The 21,348-nt window shown below is 34.9% G+C and overlaps 1 protein-coding gene across 6 annotated transcripts in view; it reads left to right on the plus strand.

Annotated features, from left to right (window-relative positions):
• Positions 1 to 21,348, plus strand: part of LOC109045049 (kelch-like protein 29) — a 227,602-nt gene that overhangs the window by 105,295 nt on the left and 100,959 nt on the right. For all 6 annotated transcript variants that reach the window (XM_042778221.1, XM_042778223.1, XM_042778227.1 and 3 more), the window contains 2 exons: positions 14,459 to 14,606; positions 19,138 to 19,656. In XM_042778221.1, the coding sequence (XP_042634155.1) occupies positions 14,459 to 14,606; positions 19,138 to 19,656 (667 nt within the window). The remainder of the gene's footprint in view (positions 1 to 14,458; positions 14,607 to 19,137; positions 19,657 to 21,348) is intronic.

A 21,348-nucleotide genomic window follows, 5' to 3' on the forward strand; every position in this document is an offset into this window, starting at 1 on the left:
TGTAGTTAAAAATTATAAATGAATTAATTAATATTACAACGCTGATAAATTGAGTACTTTTAAAATGCACAGAAATTAATAATACTAAAATTATGGCATGAATTTGAATAACAGAAATCATAAGTTATTGTAAAAAAATTTGTTCATTTAAACTACACACTTTAACAATAGTATAATTATAGAATACATTTGAATAATAAACATCATAACAATTATTGTACTTTAAGACTAAGCATTAAATATTAAGTATTAAACTGAACATAAAAAAACACTGCTGGACTTTTGACTTAAAATACTTTTATAATCTATAGCCAATAGTTTATATATACATTTGTGAAGCAATCATATCAGCAACTGATATCTATTTAAAAATATATATATTTTTGGGTCTCCAAGAAGATGTACGTAAAAATCAAGACTTAGATACACTTAGATATTTACGTTTTATTTGTGAAAATGTGAGTGGCTGTCATGCAGAATGTGTGCCTTGATGCTGATGTGTTGTAAATGGCTGCCAAGGCATTGCTGTGGTGTTCAGAATGATTATTAGCATGTAGGTGTAGGGTTACTAAGGTGTTTTGGGTGGTTGCTAGGGCATTGCTGACTGGCTTTGATATTAGCATCTCATATATCACTGCACTCTTTGTGAGGGTCAGTAGAAGCGCAGTGTGATACTCTCTGCGCTCCTCTCAGAAAAACAAAAGTTGGACAGAACTGCATTTACCCGTGCGTCTTGAGAGTGAATAGAGCATCAGGTGCTCGGTGTGAGCGTGAATAACTCCACAGCTCACGCTGCTGTTTCTTTATGCTGTTGTGTGATTTTTCTCAGTGATTGACAGTCGTGTGGTTTGGGCCGGAGGAGCCGGCTGATGTTTGACAGTCTGCTGGGGTTTCTCCTCCATTTAATGACCCGATTTCCTGCCGATGTGCCTGCATTGACAAAGCCACGGCCGGGACAGAATCAGGCTATTTCTGCCCACTGGTAATTGGATGGAAAAACAAAGAGGTTCCTCTGAGAAGGTGTGTAGTGTTATTCTTGGTGCCGGTCAACATCATTTAGATGCACCTGTTTGTCACGGTCAGCTTTTCTTTCTTTAAATAAACTCACAGCCTAAGGCGGTGCGGACCAACTACCACGATCCAAAAATAGATGGAAGTATACTATTTTATTGTGCTATTGAGTGTGTTTTCTTTTCTTCAGCCTGTTTTTTTTTTTTTTGCCCCAAATTAAAAAATAATTTTGAAGAAACTTTTATAGAATTTAATAGAATAGAATTTAATAGAATTTATTTTTACGCCTTTTTATGTTTCTTTTGAACATTTTCACCATTATTGCTGAGATTTAACGAATGAATTAATGAATGAATAAATTAATAAATAAAGAGCATTATTAAACACACCATTGCGTGGCATGTTGTCTCACTGTATATTGGATAAGTTTGTCAGAATGGAACTTCACATTAAATAAAAATGTTATGCTTTTCAGCCAGATTTGAAGAGTAAAATGTTATAAAGCACAAAATGATTCATAAAATAGCGCTTAATAATTAAAACAAACAAAGATTGTTTTGGCTAACATGTGTTCTAAAGAAATTATATATTAATGCAAATAAATGTATTTAAAATAAATAAATACAGTTACAACAGTGAAAACATGTGACCACCTGGCCTTGACAACTTTAGTAATAAAACCAATTTTGAATATTTACACAGTACTCAGAATCTGTCTTCATTATGTAATTCAATCTTGCTGTATTGCATTGCATGTGCTTTATTGTTTATACAGTAAATGTGATAATTCTGTATACTTTATTAATGCCTCAATAACAATAATCAGTTATAGTTTAATAATAAAAAAATTCACAAATGTTATCCTAATCTAAATTAACTAAATTTTTTTAATGTTAGCACTCATCATGATTCTGATTCTGACTTTTGACCCAATATCTTATAGTTTCTGAGATCTAACCCTTGTGACAACTAGCCACGGTGTCCTATACAATCAATAGACTATAGCTTATATATGCATGTGTGTATCATAGCAATGTCAGCAATTCATATCGATCTACAAAAAAATAAAAAAATAAATCACAATTGTGCATCTGTTGTCCTCTTTGTGGACCAGTTTTCCAGCCTCAGTGCTGTTATAATGTCACAGCGTATAAAGTTCATCTTCTTTCTCCCTGTGGTCGTTTTTGTTGACAAGTGGCAGATATTTTGTGACCAAACGAGTGGCCATCAGTGGCATTTATAGGACCCAGCATAAGGCATTTCACTTGCTCTTGTTTGTTCTTGTGAAGGACAGCCATAGTTACGTGTGCTATCAGCAAGATTTTTAATGCTTCATTTCTGTCACAAAACTTCAGTGTGATTGTAGAGATTAAATGGCTCAGAATGAGTCTTGATTAAATTTGAATCAGCTCTGTGAGTCAGGAGTCCATTACGATCATGTGTGACTCAAGCTCTGATGGCTAACAATGTCTCGCTGTCCCTGAAATATTTTTAAGTGTCAAAGACATTTTTAAACAGTTGACAGCAAAATGATGCTGCCATGTAAAAGTCCTCGTTTTGACCAAAATATAAGGCAGCATTGTATGAAGCAGTCCCAGAATGCATTGCAGTGAGAACAGTGCAGAATTTGCATCCAAGATTGCGCTTCAATTTGATTAAAAATATCTGCATAAATTTGCATTATATGCAATATTGGATAAATGTAAATAAATTGCACTTATTAGAGTATTGAGCTTAGCAGCTTGCTAATGCCAGAGACGGTTGGAATAAACCATGAGCATAACAGATGTACTCTTGTGTACTTCATATAAGAAGTGCTATTTTTGCTGCAGTTGAACTTAATGTGTTTTGTTGTGATGCAAGACATGAACATTAATGGAGCTGCTGTGCATGTAGTGCACTTCAGATCAGTCATTTATGAACTTCCATTTTGTTTAAGATGCCCATATTCATACCGACAGCGACAAAGCAACTGGAAGTCATTTATTTTCAATGAGAGTAGGTGATTTGAGGCTACAGAGACCCTGTTGACTTGAGCATAATGTATCCTAATGCAGATGAACAGAGATCTGATGCAGTGACTGCTAATAGAGCAGAATAGTGAGTGACCAACATTTAATTTCACTGACTTTGGTTCTAGAAGTATTTTATCACTCATTTTCTCATCCTTTTTCTCGTTGCAAGGTTAAATAAATGGTTATTGTGTCCTTACAGTATTTTTTGAGGAACTGAACTACAGTTCTGTGAAGCATTATGAATGACATGGCTGAATCAAAAACAATCGTACAGTATAATATTAATAATGTTATAATTATATTTTAGCTTTATTAATTTGTTTATTTATTTATTTTTGCATTATAAGTTTGAGGTCATTAAATTATTTTTTGGGGGGGAAGAAATGAATACTTCATGCTAGTAATAATACTTTTATACAGCAAGGGTGATTTAAATTAACCTTTATATTGTAGCAAAAGTTTTCTATTTACATTTTTTTTTTTTTTTAGTAAAATTATTTATTTATCAAAGATTCATGAAAGAATTATTAAGCTGCATAATGCTTTCAACATTGATAATCAGAAATGTTTATTAAGCAGCAATCGGCATATCAGAATGATTTCTGAAGTATCATGTAACTATGAAGACTGGAGTAATGATGCTGAAAATTCAGCTTTTTATCACAAATTATAATTGATATTTTGATGTAAATTTTAAATAATTATATTTTAAATAGAAAACCACACATTTACTATTTAACGATATTACTGTTTTAATTCTGTTTTTGATTTTTTTTTTTTAAATGCAGCCTTGGTGAATAATTATATCATTACATGCAGAAGCATATACAGTGTCTTCAGTTAGCCTCAGAGCTTACCTGCAGTTCAGTCTTGAAAGCTTTATACATTAATGGGAAAAAATCAATGTCTGTATGATGTGCATGAGTGTGATTTTTACTGTTCAATATAAGAGAGTGAAGACAGTGAAGCTCACGTGATCTCTCTTTTCATACAGGAACATCTACAGTGACTTCCAGTGATTTTTTTTTCTTCTTACCCAGCAGTATTCAGTCAGTTCTCAAAGAATGCTGGGTATTCTTTTAGTCTGATGACAAGTGAACCTTTGGCAACCCGCCTTGAACCCATTCTTTCTTCTGAAAGATCTGAATTCCAGCGTCACACACATTTTCCACTTTGTCCTTTTCCTAGATGTTTCCACAGCACTCAACATTAATGGTACCGGCTCACGTGATTGAGCACTTTAAAAGGTCTTGTCCAGAGCAAATTGCACGCACATTTTGACTTGACCATTGTTTACCGTGTATACTGTGGTGTGGGATAAGAAAAGAGAAAACAATGAAAAAGGGAGACATCGAGATGCTTTTCTGTAGCTCTTTGTGTCAAAATGGTAGTTATGTTCTGTGAATCAGAGACGCCAGTCTCAGGCCAAGTGAAAATAGCATGTCAAAGGAGATGATGTGATGCCTGATGATGGATAGAGCTTTCTTCTTTCTTTCTCTCTCTCTGCTCCCCCCGACTGTGCAGCCATATTCTATTTGGCCGCAACATGTTGGAAAAGGAAGATGAAATAAAATTGAAAAACCCATTTCGCCTCCGGTTTGGGTTTGCCAGCAGCATATTCCCCATTTCTGCATGATCCCTGCAGTCAGGAATTAGTGGAGAGTATTGTTTGTGGCAGGCAGAATCAGTGAACAGGTGGTGTTATTGAACTTTTGATTTTGATTGAATTTTTTATGTACACTCGCTTGAAATGACTTGGACTGTGAGAACATCACAAAGATGCTACTTGTACTGAAACAGGACCAAATCATTTTTATCAGTTTGTTTTTAAAAGTTGCATACATGAAAACATCCTAGCAAACATTGTAGCAACCACATAGCAATGTGCTAGCAACCACTTAGCAGTCATGCTAAAGAATACCCTAGTTACCACATAGCGACTCAAACACCTTAGCAACACCCTGGTAACCACACAGAACACATCCAAGCATTGTGGTAGTGAGTTTATACACTCACATTTTCTAGAGTAAATGAAAAAATATTATATATTATTATTTTTTAAGGAGAAAAAAAAATATCTCCCAACTTATGCTGTAAACGATACAAAAAAACCCTCTAATTTGGTAAAAAAAAATATTAAAGGTTACAATTAACAACAAAACTATTATATCAATGCTGTTGAATTCTATTATATTCAAAGATTTTTAGATATAGTAATCACACTCAAAAACATTTATATATAAGTCAATTGCACAATAGGTAGTTTTCATAAAAAAACTGTCTTTCTTCATGCAAGTTACTGTCTGAGATGTTTTCCCATCCCCTTTTGATTGACAGGATATAATTGGCTCTGATCATCAGCTGTTTTTAAACAATCAGCTAGTGCAGATAATTACTTTTATTTGCCAATATTGATTATTAGCCAATACATTGGTGCATCCTTAGAAAAAGACCAAAAAGACCAAAAAAAAAAAAAATGTAAATGTGCGGGAAGGCTTTTGTGTTTGGTTGTGATGGGAGCTGATGCAGCAGTGCTGGTAATGGAGTGTAGAGCAGCTTTTTAATGTCCTAATGTCAACTAACTTATACTGGTAAGAACGGGAGTGATTAACATTTTATTACTGCCCTGCTGCTGACCTGGCACCCTCTTTCTGTCTAAATCACACTTTAATTCACTCACGTGTTTTTTTTCTCTCTCTACCTCCCTCTCGCTCTCTTCTCAGCCCTGATACACACACACACACACACACACACACATACACACACACTCTCTCTCGCTCGCTCTCTCCCCACAGCTTTGGTCCCATTCTTTCTGCATTCCTACATGTCAGTCATATAACATGTTCTCGAACAGCACGATTATGCCAGCAGGAGCAGATGTTTCCCACATGCCCGATCCTGCCGGTCCCGACTGAGTCACTCGCCCACCTCCCCTCCAGCTCTCTCTGTTTCCCAGTAATAATCTCTCCTTTCATGGTCTGCTGTGAATGAGGAGTCATATATGGGAGAGAGACGGACTGCAGGAGATCAACACATATTAACAAGCTGTATGCATAACATGTTTAGATGGCGTCCTGGCCAAGAGTTGTTATATACCTTGAGAGAGCGATCCATTAGCATTCCCATTCGTCTCCATGGCAGGTACCCGGCAGCCCTAGACGTACATGACCTGAATGCTGCCAGCTTTGGTTCATGGCCATGTTGTTTGAGCCTGTAAAATGCCATCTCAAATCTTTATATTACAACTTTGTTTTATTTTTTTATATATTTATATATTATACATATATATATATATATTTATATTTAGTATTTTATAAATTTCAGTATTTCATCCTCAAAAACACATGCTTTATCATCCCAGTACCTTGTAAACACAAATTAGTTCTCAGAAGGACTGATACAAACACCCGTGTGCTCTTACTTCCAAAAGTTGCATGAACCGTCCAACGAGATTAGAACTTACTGGTGTTAAGAAAGTGTGCAATATTCACCAGACGGTCAGAGAACAGGCTGTAGCAAGAGCATTTGAAGCATATTGCACACAAAAATGGCAAGACCTGGTTGAAAACACCAATTCCAAATGGATCGGCTGGTTTTTATGACATTACTGGGTAGAAATTACTGTATTTATTATTCCAAAGGTGTGTTTACTGGATTTGCCAAAGTTGTGAAGTTTACTGGCAGTGATTCTTTCAAAGATACTCTAGAGTTTAGTTTGAGAAATGTTATATAGTTAATATTTTTAATATTTTGGTTTTCATTTGTATATTTTCCTTTTTCATTTTTAATTTTAGAATATATATATATAGAAGTATATATATATATATAGATTATATATATATAGGATATAGAGATATAATATATATATAAAATTTTTGAATTTTGTTGCGTTTTTATCATTTTCATTTGTTTTTAAATGTCTATTTTTTTTATAATTTACAAATAAACTAATTTTATTTAAAAAATAATAATAATTGTAAACACATAATTTTTATTTCAGGTTTTTTTTTTTTGGTACAAGTTCAACTAAATTAAATTAAGAAATGTTGCCTTGCCAACTAGCTCAAATAATTATCTATTTTATTTCAGTTAATTGTTTTATTTCAAGTAAATGTCCATTTATATCAGTAGGCTTCCCATGCATATTTTACTCTTATTCAAGTTGGTCGCATGCATTTTGCACGCTGACCGACAGAAATCTGCTTGGTTCTGTGTGAGCAGTGCTTTATACATCACTACACTATTGACAATGGAAAACGGACCGTTTTTCCCACAAAATTCATCTAGATTTCTTGAATGTGACTGTACATTTACAGTCTTTTACAATAAATATGAAAAAATACACTGTAGTTATTTGCTTTATATGAAGATTTGATGGTCTAAGTGAGCAGTTCTTGGTCAGAATAAGCTTGCAAAGTGAACGTGACTATGCTGATAAATGTCTGGCTCTGTTAGGCAATGATTTTAGGGTAGATGCTATTGATCTGTTATTGGTTGGTTTTAGGTTGGATGGTGAATGATTTTAGGGTAGATGCTGTCAGGTAGCTCATTGTGTTCACTGCCCTTTAAAACAAACAGTAGCTCTCCTTGCGAATAAACTGAATGGGTTCTTCAAGTTGTTGAAGTTTCTATTGGTTACCCAAGGCAGTAGAACAATAGGGGCGTAAAGAAGCCCTCAGGCCCCCCGTTGGACAGAGAGCCATTGTCTGCCGTCCTCCTGCTGTTGATGTGTGGTGTGCTTTGGTGCGGTGGACAGGACGGTGGAGTGGAAGGATCTCCACAGCCCCTCTGTTTGTTTGAAAAAAGAGCCTGTGTTCGCCGAAATCAACGCTCGTATTCTTCATGTCGGCTGGCATGCTTGGAGAGCCTCGCCGTAACATGAGAGCTTTGCAGGACGTACAGAATCAGGGGGTTTGTGGAGAGGGTCTTGAATTGCTTTCATTATTCCTTTGAACACAAAAAGAAGCTCTTTGTTGTGATTTGAAAACATGATAGGCTTGCAATGGCCAATTTCGTCAATTATGCTGGAAACTATGTACCACCCATGCTTTTCTAGTTTTCTTTTGTTTTTGTATTTTATTTATTTTTAAATATTATTTGAATTTTATTATTCTATATATTATTTTATATATATATATAGATATATATTATATATATAGATATATAGAATAATATATATATATATGATATATATAGATATATATTTGTTATATGTGACCCTGGACCACAAAACCAGTCATAAGGGTCAATTTGATCCTCTGAAAGCTGAATAAAAAAGCTTTCCATTGATGTATGGTTTGTTAGGATAGAAAAATATTTGGCCGAGATACAACTATTTGAATATATGAAATCTAAATATTGGGAAAATCGCCTTTAAAGTTGTCCAGATGAAGTTCTTAGCAATGCATATTACTAATCAAAAATCAAGTTTTAATATATTTACGGTAGGAAATTTACAAAATATCTTCATGGAACATATTACTTAATATCCTAATGATTTTTGGCAGAAAAGAAAAATGAATAATTTTGACCCATACAATGTATTTTTGGCTATTGCTACAAATAAACCCCAGTGACTCAAGGTTTTGTTGTCCGGGGTCACATATATATTTGGTAAATTAGGTGCTGTTTGTTTATTTATTTATTTACACATTTTATATTTATTAATATTCAAGCATTCTGATCCTCCATTGGTTGTTAGTGAATAAGATACTGGGTTTGAGATGAAATAGCGTACATTGAACTGTTTAGTGAGTTCGTTCCTTTATTCCTTCGAACTCAAATAGAAGCTCTTTGTTGTGATGGGAAAACATGATCAGCTTGCAGTGGCAAATTTCCTCAATTATACTGTAATCTACACCATTGCTTTTCTAGTATTTTCTGGTTTTGTTTGACAAATGAATGTATGTTTCTTTCAGCTAAGCGTACTGTATGTTGAGGCGGTCAGAAGGGTGCGGGATTACTGTGTGTGTGTTGTGGTGTTATATAGAGAGATATTTTTCTGTGGTGTGGCGTACGGAAGCGGGTAACCATGGTGATATTTACCTCAGCTCCATGCTTGGCTGCGGCTCTCTCAAATAAGGTCCAGTTGGAATCGTTTCTGACCGATCTGGCTGCTTCCAGAGTAAAATGCATCCCCCGAACCTCATTTGTGCACCTGTATGAGGAAAATCATAGTGATTACATTATTCAAATGGCAGAGGAGTGATTGACCTGTTATAAGTGCCATACAGTCGGGCGACCTACTCATGTATTAAAAATGACATTTAAGAGATTACATTGTAGAAGTTGTAGTCTTTGTAATGCGCTGCAGTGAATATGTTTAATGGAGGAAACTCTTGAGTGATGTTACACCATTAGCCTGATGAAAAATGATTTGTATAGCGTTCATTTTTATCTGAGAGCATCTTTGCTTGCATATGACTTCACTAAGAATGAATTGACCCGTCACTAAAGTCCTTTCCCTTTGGTTTCTGTTGCCAACTCAGACAGGCTTTACAGAACTTCCTATAGCGATAAACTGGAGAGTTCAAATATATCTTTATTTTATTATTTTATTTTATTTTATTTTATTTTTACAGAACATCCCTTAGAAATAAATAGGATATAGTATAAAGTGATAAAAATTGATTGCACATTTTTATGTTGTCTGAAATAAATTGTCATTGCAAAGCTTTTTAACTTCTGTTTTTCTTTCAATTAAGAAATAATGTGATTGAAACTGCAGAGACTGTGAATCATAAACAAGGGAAATGGTTTAATGTTATTTTTCAGTAACATTAGTGCAGCATTTTTACAATACTGAGAACAAAAATGTTTATTTATATACAGTAGGTTTAACATTTAAGAGAAAAACGTGTATCTTTTTCTTAAGTAACATATATATAAATGTGTAGAAACATTAATATGTCCTGCCTGATAGATACTATATATAACTATTTGTATCTTTAAAATAAATATTTTTTATTTTATTTTATTTCATTATTTTATTTTATGAACTAAACTTACTAAACTCTATTTTATTTTATAAAAAAAAAAAAGCGTAATTTTATTTATTTTTGTTTTATTAATTAATATTAGGTGGAGGGTTATTTATACACTAAAAACTGCTAATTATATTTTTGAATTCATTAAATTAAGAGTTATTTATTTATTTATTTATTTATTTATCTGTCAATCTATCCATTCATTCATTTATTCATTCTTACATACTGTGTTTATTTAGAGTTATTTATTCACTGCTAAATAATTTTTTAATTAATTAATTCATTCCTACATACCTACATGCTGTTTATTATTAATATTCAAGCATTCTAATCTCTGTTGGTTGGTGAATAGTGAATAAGAGGTTTTTGCAGTGAAATAGCATGCATTGAACTGTTTAGTGAGTTGGTTCTGTATTGTTTGTCTTGCATCATGAGCGTGTTGTGTGCTCACTGTGTCCTTCACTCCCCATGGACTAGAAACACACTCCTCCCTGTAACTGGATGCTCACTACAGAAAAATCCCAGGCCGCAGCCGACTACAAACGCTAAACTTCTTTGTGCTGAAGTGCATGAGCACATTTATTTATTTATTCATTTATTTTTGGCTGCTTGGTTTTGCACAGGACACATGCGCACACACACACACTCACACACACACACACACACACACACTATCCCAGGCTGTTTTCTGTTGAGTCAGGGAAGCCATCTGCCACACAGTGATAATGGCCCGCCAGGGATGCGGGGCCTGGTATAACCAGAGATGAATTAAAACAGCGAGAAAATAGTGAATGCTTGGCCATGCTCAAGTCCTACCACGTTTTACAGTGTCTGTCGTCACCCGCCCCCACTGATGTCAGCAGATGCCCGTAAAAAGTCTGAAATTGCATTTTATTTGTTTCTCACCAGGACTGTGGGAAATTTTGATATGCAATATTGTGTTTTGATACAATCGTGCTTATAAAAAGCTAAACCCGATGATGAAGATTTAACATTTCGTGACAGCTGGTCGTAGGAAATGCATAGGATTATTACAGCGGAAAATACCACGTCATAAATGATGCATTTTTTACGAGGATTAGAAAGCACTTGGGAGATGAACAGGGCAAAAAATGGAAAAAGTGAGAGGTGGCGAAGAATTATTAGGCTACATGTCGAGCAGTGTGTTGTGATCATGAAACAAGGTAACTATCGGTCAACTGAAGGCATAAATCAGTCCTGACTCATAAAGACATGCAAGACAGCAACAGCATTGTTTAGTCTCCGGCCTTTTTATGTCTTCAGTTTTTCAGGAAAAGTTTTTCTGTGGTTTTGTGAACTAGGACAAAGTTGAGGTAGGTGGGCTTCGATAGTCTGGAGGGACAGAGAGTCTAATAGGTTCTTTTTTATCTTCCTGGATCTCTCCATGGGGATTCTTTGGAGAGTTTTGGAGGAAAGTAGACTTTGTTTGGGTTATTGCTAAGAGTTAGTGCGTCTCTACATGATTCTGCCAAATTTGTGGTTTAAAGAGACCACAGCTATGCCATATGGTGTTATCTTGCTTTCCAGCTAAGAAAGTTCACAAATAACTACCTTATATATTTACAGACATTATTTTATTTCATTTTTCATTTGATTTTAAAATTATAACAATGTAGTTTTTATTAATTGATTATTGATTATTTATTGTTTTATTTGATTAATTTCAACAGTGGCAAATTAGGTGCAGATTTATTTATTTGTTTGTTTGTTTATTTAGCATAGGAGCAAGAAAACCAGAGGAGACCATTACTAAATGCCTTCATTATAATTTTTCCATTATATTCCCCCAAATTATTACAAAGATTAAATGGATTTATCAAACACCATAAATCACAAACTTTTTTTTATATTTGAGTTAACCTCAGGAGGTCTAATTAAATATCAGTTATTTTATTTTATTAAAATAATGAATGGAATTATTTAAAATTTTGTTATATATATATATTTATTAAAATAATGAATGGAATTATTTAAAAATTAATATATATATATATTTTCTATTAATTGCAATAGTGGTAACTGGTAAATTATGTCCTATTTATTTATTTATTTATGAAAGTAATTAGGTATTTTTTATATATATTTGTTTATATCAACCATGATATTGACATCATACAAACCGAAAAGTTTTTTAAAGTTTTAATAATTTTGTTGTGCGTCATTTGCAATTTTTAGTAGTTTTTATTTGCCTAAATATGTCTATGTAGATTTTATTATTTACAATTTTAGTTTAAGGTTTAGTTATTTTAATACATCAAGTAAAACTAAATTAAAATGAGAAATGTTGCCTTGGCAACTATATTATTTTATTTGAAGTAATAGAAACTTAAAAAAAAAAAAATGGTTTCAATTGTAGTTTCATTTTTGGTTAGCTATAATAACCCTAATTCCTTCATATATTAAAAACGTTGTTTTTCCAGTTCTGTGGCTTATTTTGTCCCAGAACTCAAGAATTAGTGTGGTTTTGAAATCAAACTCAAAAATTTTTTTACAGCAGCACTTAAGCCGAAAGCACACACTCCCTCGGTTTGCGGACAGAGAGCTTCAGCACTTACCGTCTGGAGGTCGGTCCTCTGCATCTGCACACACACCAGTCATGATGAGATGTTTCGTTTGTTGATGATGTCAACGTGTGCAGCGTAACCCCACAACAAATTGGCTTTGGGCCGAGGTGACAGAGATGCATGATGGGTAAATTGATGAAGTAAAGCGCAGGTCAGGGAGGATAATGGAACAGAGGAAAACTCGCAGGCCGGAGCAGAGGCTTGATGACGAGGTCTTTTCCATTAACTCAGAGGTTTTAGGAGCAGGGTGAGGTTGCGATGCAGGGTTAACTCGTCTCTGAAACTCGCTTCATACATCTGCCTGGATCACACCGAATCTCAACTTAATAAAAGTTGAGCAAAGAAAAGCAAGTGAAGCGAAGTCTCTAAACTTCCTCCGCTATTCATCTTAACTTGAGTCTGAGTGTCGTTCCCTTTTTTTTCTTGTTTATTTTACAGGCTTTTTCTGAGCAGCTTCGTTCTCCCACTCCTTCATACCGTCAGCAATCGTTCAATCTTATTTAGCTGGCACTTTCTATGAATACAGTACACTTTTTTAAAAACACAAATTCCTTGTTTTTCATTGTGCACTATAATATGTTTGATTGTTATTGTTATCCAAGCATTTAGGGTGAAAATGCTTATGTGAATAACAGCTTAATTTAGAGTAAATGTGCAACCCTGTTTTTTTAATTTTGTTTTATTTTATTTTAAATATTGTGAATTGCTTGAAAACAACAGCGTAATTTGGAGTAAACGTGCAATTGTGATACTTTTATTTCTTTCTTTATATTATTATTATTTTATTTCATTTGTATTTTATATTTTGTATTTTATTTTATGAATTAGCTGTGTAAGGTTAATAATGAATTGTTAGAAAATGACAGCTTAATTTGGGGTAATTGTGCATCAATTTAGTTTTATTTCATTTGTATTTTATATTATGTATTTTATTTTATGATTTAGCTGTGTAAGGTTAATTGTGAATTGCTGGAAAATGAAGTAAATGTGCATCAATTTCATATATTTCTTGATTTATTTATATCTTATGAAAATAACAAAAGACAAATGACATTTTTAAACTGTCCCAAATGTTTTTTACAGGGTTGCAAAAATTACAAATCTCATATAAAATAAATGTAAAATAAAACAACTTGTAAAACATTTAATTAGACCTCCTGAAGTTGATTCAAATATAAAAACATTCCACAATTACGCTGTTTGATGAAGCCATTGAACCTTTCTAATCTTTTTGGCCTGGGTTTAAATCTCATTTTATGGTACACTGTATATGAAGGAATTTTAATGAAGGCATTTAGTAACTGTCTCCACGACACTCTTATGCTAAATAATTAATCACCAATCCTAGTCTGACATGAGTACTTCTAAGAACTTGAGAAATACTGATTATAAGAGCTAGACTCCCTCACAATGTGTAATTAGAGCCTCATAATTTCAGCCATGCAGAAAACGCAGAGGAAATCACAAAAACCAAGCGGAAACCTGACATAAACACACACAAGTGTCATTTACATATTTTAATTACTGTTATTCAAAGTTATATTAGTGTAGAATATTACTTTTTTTATTGTGAATAGAACAGAGTTAGTATAAAGTAAAACTGAATTTGTAACAACATAAAATGACCCATTAAATCCAGGGTTTATGAACCCATTTTGGAAGCTGCAGTAAATTGCTCTGCTTTTCCTAATTTATTTAGCATTTTCTTTTTGTGTTGTTGTGTTTTAAGGTGGCTTCATGTTACCTCTTGATTCACACAGTTCATTCATTTGGTTGGTGTGACTGGGTGAAAAGACCCACTGATGGAAGCTGTTTTGTGTCCTATAGTCTGATCTCAATCGTATGTATTGTCTCTTCGCAGGCGGCGGGTCTTTCTCCCGGTGAGACGCAGACTCCGAGTCTCCTGTTGGCTCCTGGAGTGAGATGGGGCCAGACCCCCATCAACCAGTCCACCCCGTGGGAGACCGACGAGCCTCCCACCAAGCAGCACAGAGAGAGCGACACCGCAGGTACATCAACCCCCGTCTTCATCTGTTCCTTCATACAGATGAGGACAACAGACAGGAAACAGTATGAGCTTATGATGTTGTGTTCCTCACTTGAAAGTCAATTTGTATGCAAGCTACAGCTATATGAATGAATTTAATCATAAACAGGGTTTTAAAAAAAATAGTTTTGATTTTACTCAACCAGTTAATGGTCAACATCTCACTATAAAATAAAATAAAAATAAGATATTTTCCCTCATAATAATACTACATGATAAGACAATTGAGAACATTTTTCTTCTCTTTTTTTTTTTTAAGAAATGATCAGTACTCAATTTTTAAGCAATATTGTGAGCAATAGCAATATTGTGAAATATTCCTAAAATGTAAAATGATTGTTTTCTAAAAAAACAACCCAAAAAAAAAATATTTTGAAAACTAAAAAAAAAAAAATCTATATAATTATCATTATTATTGAAGACATTAAATACTACATACAATTAATAATACTACATGCATAAAACTACTTTCAATAATATTATATTTTTTGAAGAACTTTCAAAAAAACATAAATAATAATAATAATAATAATAATAATAATTATTATTATTATTATTATTATTATTATTATTATTATTAAAAATAATAATATTTCAGATAAATAAATAATAAATAACTTCCTGATCAGAATAAACTTCAGTCTGGATAACTCTGTATTTATATTTATATTTATATTTATATTTATATTTATATTTATATTTATATTTATATTTATATTTATATTTATATTGTGTCTTTTATACACTCATTATCCAAAGCAACTAATCATTAAACCACATCATAATCATGTCTTAGTTTACTGTTGCATATTGTGGAAGAGGTGTGTCTTTAGATGAAATGGAATGTGCTCTTGACCAATCAGCTTCCAGGACTAGAACAGGTCTCAGTTTCATCAAATCACCATATTGACATACACCTAGTTTCCTGCTCAAATGAGCTTACATGGGCTCATGTGTCTTGAGTTTTTAGATATTGCTTTTATTGAAATTCCTCATGCCGTAGAATCAAACACAGAAAATCAGGCGTAATGAGGGGTCAACCAAAGTGGTGCACTTTACGCTGATGCTTTCTGAATGATCTGTTAATAAAGATAGACTGCTGGCCTGACTAGCCTCTCCTGAGTGATTGTACGTGGGAAATTGAACATCGCTGTTGAGGAGGACAGTTGCGTGTGTTTTGTACAGGCTTCTCTCAAGCCCCCCGGGGCCTCCACAGGGGCCCCCCGCTGAGGCGGTTAAGCAGGAACCGAAGTCTCACAGAGGGAGGGCGCGTTAGCATTGTGTTGCGCTACAGAGACGCGCTTCCAGCACCTTCCCCTGAAACACAAAGTGAGATGTCACTCAACTTCCCCTCGTTCGACAGCACTCGGTGTAATATGACATATCTGGATCCCAGATCTGCGTCCCATTAGCTCAGAGACAAAAAAGCAACATAACGACTCTGCGGGCATTAATTAATCATGACGGTTAGCAGTGCTCAGTGGGGAAGTCATTTCGGAAAAACTTTTTCCCAAACTTTCACAAATAGTTGGCTCTCGCATGATGTTGATTTGCACTTTAATTTAAATTCATCAAAAAATAAATAAATAAATAACTTGTAATAATTAGTGGCTGATTTAACTTGAAAAAAAAAGGGATCTAGACTTTTCAGAAAGGACAAAGCACTCTTATGAAACAACTATTTTATCCCCGTGCACATTGTAATTATATGAGCAATCAGCGCTAGGATCCATACTGCTAATTTCATTAGCTTTTCAGCACTGAAGCAAGAAAAAATGGATATAATTGATTTTATTTATTTTTTTTTTTTTTTTTTTATTTTTTTATGATAGATTTTTCGTCAAAAGACTTGATTGCAGTGCACAAATCTGCTGAAAACGCTTAAATGCTCTGAGAATTACATTTTTGGTTAATAGCACTTTTGTGTCTAATAGAATAGGAAATATTGGACTTTCTTTTGTTAGCGTGTCCGTGGCGGTTGAAATTGAGTGCAGCTATCCTTTAGTTTGTTCTGAATTACGCATGCACATCATTCAGGCTGCAGTGAATCTATTCCCACTAGTATATTTTCGTCTCTTCAGACTATAGTGCGGGGAAGGCCAGTGTAATGATTAATGTTTTTTAATCTTTTCCCCGCCTGGTGTATTTTGTGTTATGGACCATCATTGTTGAGGAGCTATTTTTGCAGCACAAGAGGAAGGGCACAGGGCCACAAGAGCACATATTCATGAGATAAATCTGCCATGTTGCATTGTGAGTAAACTGTATGGTAAACGGTAGCAATCTAGTTTCCAGTCTGTGACCTCATGCTTAAAAAGACTCAATCTGAGACTGAAAAGTATAGTTAAAAATCAAAATTGTGTCATTATTTACTCATCATTATGTCATTCCAAACCCATAGATGCTTTCTGTGGAACACAAAAGAGATATTTTGAAGAATGTGTCTGTGGTTTTTGACCATACAATGTAAGCCAATGGCGTCCAAGTTTGTTTGGGCCCCAACGTTCTTCAAAATATCTGCTGTTTTGCAGAAGAAAATCAGTTTTGGAACGCCACGAGGGTGATGTGCTGGATTGAATGTGCTTGTTATATGTATGCATGTGGTATTTTTACCCACTTATAGACCTTATAAAATCCTTAAAAATTCCTCCTTTGCACATATGAAGATCTTCTGCAAGGAGAAAGCAGTTCTGACGTGTGTACCAAACTATAATGGGCAACATAGATTCATGGGCAACATGCATCTTTTACACCTATATATACAGTGGGTATAGAAAAGAATCACCCCCTTCAAATAATCACATTTTGTTGCTTTTCTGCCCGAAATAAAGATGGACATGGTTTTTGTTTTATCCAGCTGTATTTACTCAGTGCAACTTATAACATCCAAGTGAAAGATATAACACCAACATATTATAAAAAAAAAAGAATCACAGAAATAAAGGGGGGTGATTCTATTCTATACTCACTGTAAATCAAATGCTCTGTCAGAGGAGGTTTCTCTAGTGTTTAAGCACCCATAGGATCTGCTATCATAACTCTGTCTCCCTTTGAAATTATTGTGATAGTGTAGAGATGAATATAAACAGTAAGAGCAAGTTTTTGCTTCTTGCTTACACTAATATGTTTTAACCTTGGTGCATTACTGCATTGCTGAATGACTCTGATGTGACCCTCAAAAGATGAATAATGCATAAAGAAAGAAATATTTTCCAGTGGATGCCCTTGTCACAGTGGAAAATGGAGTTGTTATGAGTAAATCCCACATCCAGAACCAAACCCTAGTTTTGTGTTGACTCAAGCATCAGCACTACCAGGTCACTGCTGGAAAATGAGAAAATCTGAGAAGAAGCATGTGCCTCTGAACAATTGATATCACATTATGAGACCATCTATTAGATAGTGTACTTCAACTCTACTCTCTTCTTGACAAATGGAGAAAACAATTTTATGACTCATTTTTTTGTACAGTCAGATGCTGTTTAAATGTCAGTGTCTGCTAATAGCTTCTACTGTACCTCTGAATAGCAATAGCAAATGGTTTACTGCTGTGACTTTACCTGGTGATTATTTAAAAACATGGTTGATGGTGATTTATGGGTTAAAGTCAACAATATATCAAAATTGACCACATTTGCTTTATTTATAGACTACTGTTCAAAAGTTAGGGGTTGGCATTTGTTATGCTCACCAAGGCTGAATTTATTTGATCAGAAATACAGAAAAAAAAACAATAATATTTTGGAATATTATTACAATTTATAATAACTGTTTGTATTGCAATATATTTTAAAATGTAATTTATTCCTGTGATGCAAAGCTGAATTTTCAGCATCATTACTCCAGTCTTCAGTGTCACATGATCTGTCAGAAACATTTTATATTGATTTACTGCTTAAAAAAATGTTTTGTTATTATCAGTGCAGTTGTGTTGTTTAATATTGTTTTGAAAACTGTTCAAAAGAACAGTATTTATTTGAAATAGATATATTTTCTAACATTATAACAATTTTTTCTGACACTTTTGATCAATTTAATGTGTCCTTGTAAAAAACAATATAAATAAAATGATTCATTTTAAAAAAAGTGACCCAAAACTTTTAAATGGTAGTGTATATTTATGTATACTGGTCTTTGTGTGAGTGATTGATCAGTATGTGTTATTCTTTAGGCCATGCAGGTTATCCTAACTGACAGCCAAATGTCTATTGCAGTCCTAGCTTACATTTCGTTTTGTTTGTTTCTCATTGAATATCCTGTTTCACTTGAAGATTGTCTCATTACTAGAGATAATATCAACAGCAATTCACATAGACTTTAAATGAAGACTCCAAAAGTTCATTCTTTGGTTATTTAGGAAGCACATCCTTACCTGAGGTGAATAGATGCCATATAACAATGATTGTGTTTCACAGTTTCCCCCAGATGAAGTGTACGGCTGAATGTCAAATGTGTTGTTGGTTGTCCTTGACTTGGTTTTTCGTGCTCCTCAGGGCCCCCCTGGGTGCCTCCAGTGGTGGCGGCCAGTCAGCCCAGCCTACTGGCCCATTCATATGGGATGCCTCAGCAGGCCGCCTACAGCCAAGGAGTGTCTGTCCAGTCTCCCATCATCGGCGTGACCCCGGCCATTCAGACGCCCATCCCACCGCACCATCCACTCATGACCGCCCACTTCCAGCTTCCTCCCCTCTCCTCCCAACCACCAGGCAACCTGGTCCTAAACCTACAGAACCAGTCGCCCTACGCCACCAGCCAGCCACCAATCACCCCATCGCCCCTGACAACGGCTGGCCAGGTAGTTCACCCCGCCCCTCAGAGCGTGGTGGGAAACGGTCACATGACACACCCGCTCATGCAGCCACCTGCATTGCCTTCCGCCGCACTGCCGCTAACGAACGGGCAGGCGACGACTCAGCCGCCTTCAGCCAATCAGGAAAGTCCGAACAGGCTTCAGATGCTCCGTACAGTCGGAATGGGGAAGTACGAGTTCACAGACCCAAGTCATCCGAAAGGTAAGCGCTTCTCTTGGCTTGTGCGTTTGTGACTAATGAACATGCCCGATATATCTTTTCCAGGGAATTGCGTTTGATGCCGGCAAGAAAATTGACCACAAGACATTGTTAAAATCTCCCGAGTAACAGCCAGCGGTGTAAAAGCATCTCCAAGGTCGTGGATTCAGTCCTGAAACAACTGTCACATAAGCAGACCTATTTCATGCAAACTTTTATGCCGGTTCCTGGTAGAGTCTTCTGCTGTGAATTCTTTATGGTTTTCAAGGCTGTAAATCATTGTTTGTACAAGATAACCTTGGACGAGACTCTGTCAGACCAGAAACAGATGTTACATATTCCCTGAGCAATTTTCACATTTAATGAAGCTTTTAATCTAGGTTTAGATTGGCTTTCTAAGCTCATTTTATTTTTTTTTATTTTTTATGAGCTCTATAAAATGAGTGCAGTTTACTTTCCACATCGATGAAACTTACAATTGTCTCTTAAGATGCAAAAGAGCCAATTACATTAGACTTGCATGCGTTTTTGAAATGTAGCTGCTTAAAGCACAGTTAAATCAGTGGCGCTGAAGCAGATTTGGTTCTCCTGTCGTGAAAACTAGGCTCCGCTTACATAATACTGCAATCCAAATAGTTTATTTCTCTGTAAATTAAGGCTTATTCATATCAGTGCTTGCAAATGTTTATTTTTATAGTCTTCCCTACTGAAAAACAACAACAACTTATAGTGCCCCTATTATGGGTAATGAAAGATTAATATTTTAGTTTTGGGAGTCCCCAACAACAGGTTGACATGCATGCAAGGTCAAAAAACACTTTCATTTTCTTTCGTCATTCGTTCAACGATTCATTTTTCCAAACCTCTCCTTTGCGTGATGCTAATCTGCGGTGATTAGTCTGATTGGTCTCATTTGCATTTCATCATGCATGTAATGCTTGATAAAGCAGTGTTTGTGAGCTCAGTGCTGCTGTGTGTACAGCGTTACCCGGGAAACCGCTAATTTACCCAAATGCGGCACCTAGTGGCAAAGAATGAGTTTGCATTTTCACTCAGACCAACCGTAAATCAAGTTTTCCCAGGTCTGCGCGTGCAACAAATGTGCGGCGGGCAATATGCTAATGTTTCTTGTTGACGTCAGCATGAAACGGATTGGGATTCGTTTTAAAAATGACACGTTTAAATGATTGAGAGTCAACTCTTTTTTTTTTTTTTTGAGAAACAATAACTTTATATACGGTGCACTTTCAGATTTAAAACTTTGCAGGATGTTTTCATTCACTTAGAGCTGTGTTACACGCTGCGTGAAAGTCATTTTTAAAAATCCATCATACGGGCACTTTAAGATGATTTGTTGGTCTAAACTGGTTTAAGTTGGTCTAGCCAGTTTTCCAGCCTGACCAACCCAACAAAACTGGCCAAAACTGCAAAAAACCATCAGGTAAGACCAGCCAAACAAGTTTGGAATCCAGCTAAGACCAGCAAACCACCTAAGACAGATTTAAGCTGTTTTTGTAAGCAGGGGTTTTACTGTAGTCTTCTTATACAATCATATATTGATATATTTGTTGCAATATTGCATTGGTATTTCAGGTCCTTGTTTAAATGTTCATACATATTACTTAATATAGTTCAGTAAATGAAGGAGCAGATCATCTAAATACGTGCTTCTCCATGCAGTATTTCACACTGTAA

This window comes from Cyprinus carpio, chromosome A20 (genome assembly GCF_018340385.1).
Source record: "Cyprinus carpio isolate SPL01 chromosome A20, ASM1834038v1, whole genome shotgun sequence".
Taxonomy (NCBI): Eukaryota; Metazoa; Chordata; class Actinopteri; order Cypriniformes; family Cyprinidae; genus Cyprinus; species Cyprinus carpio.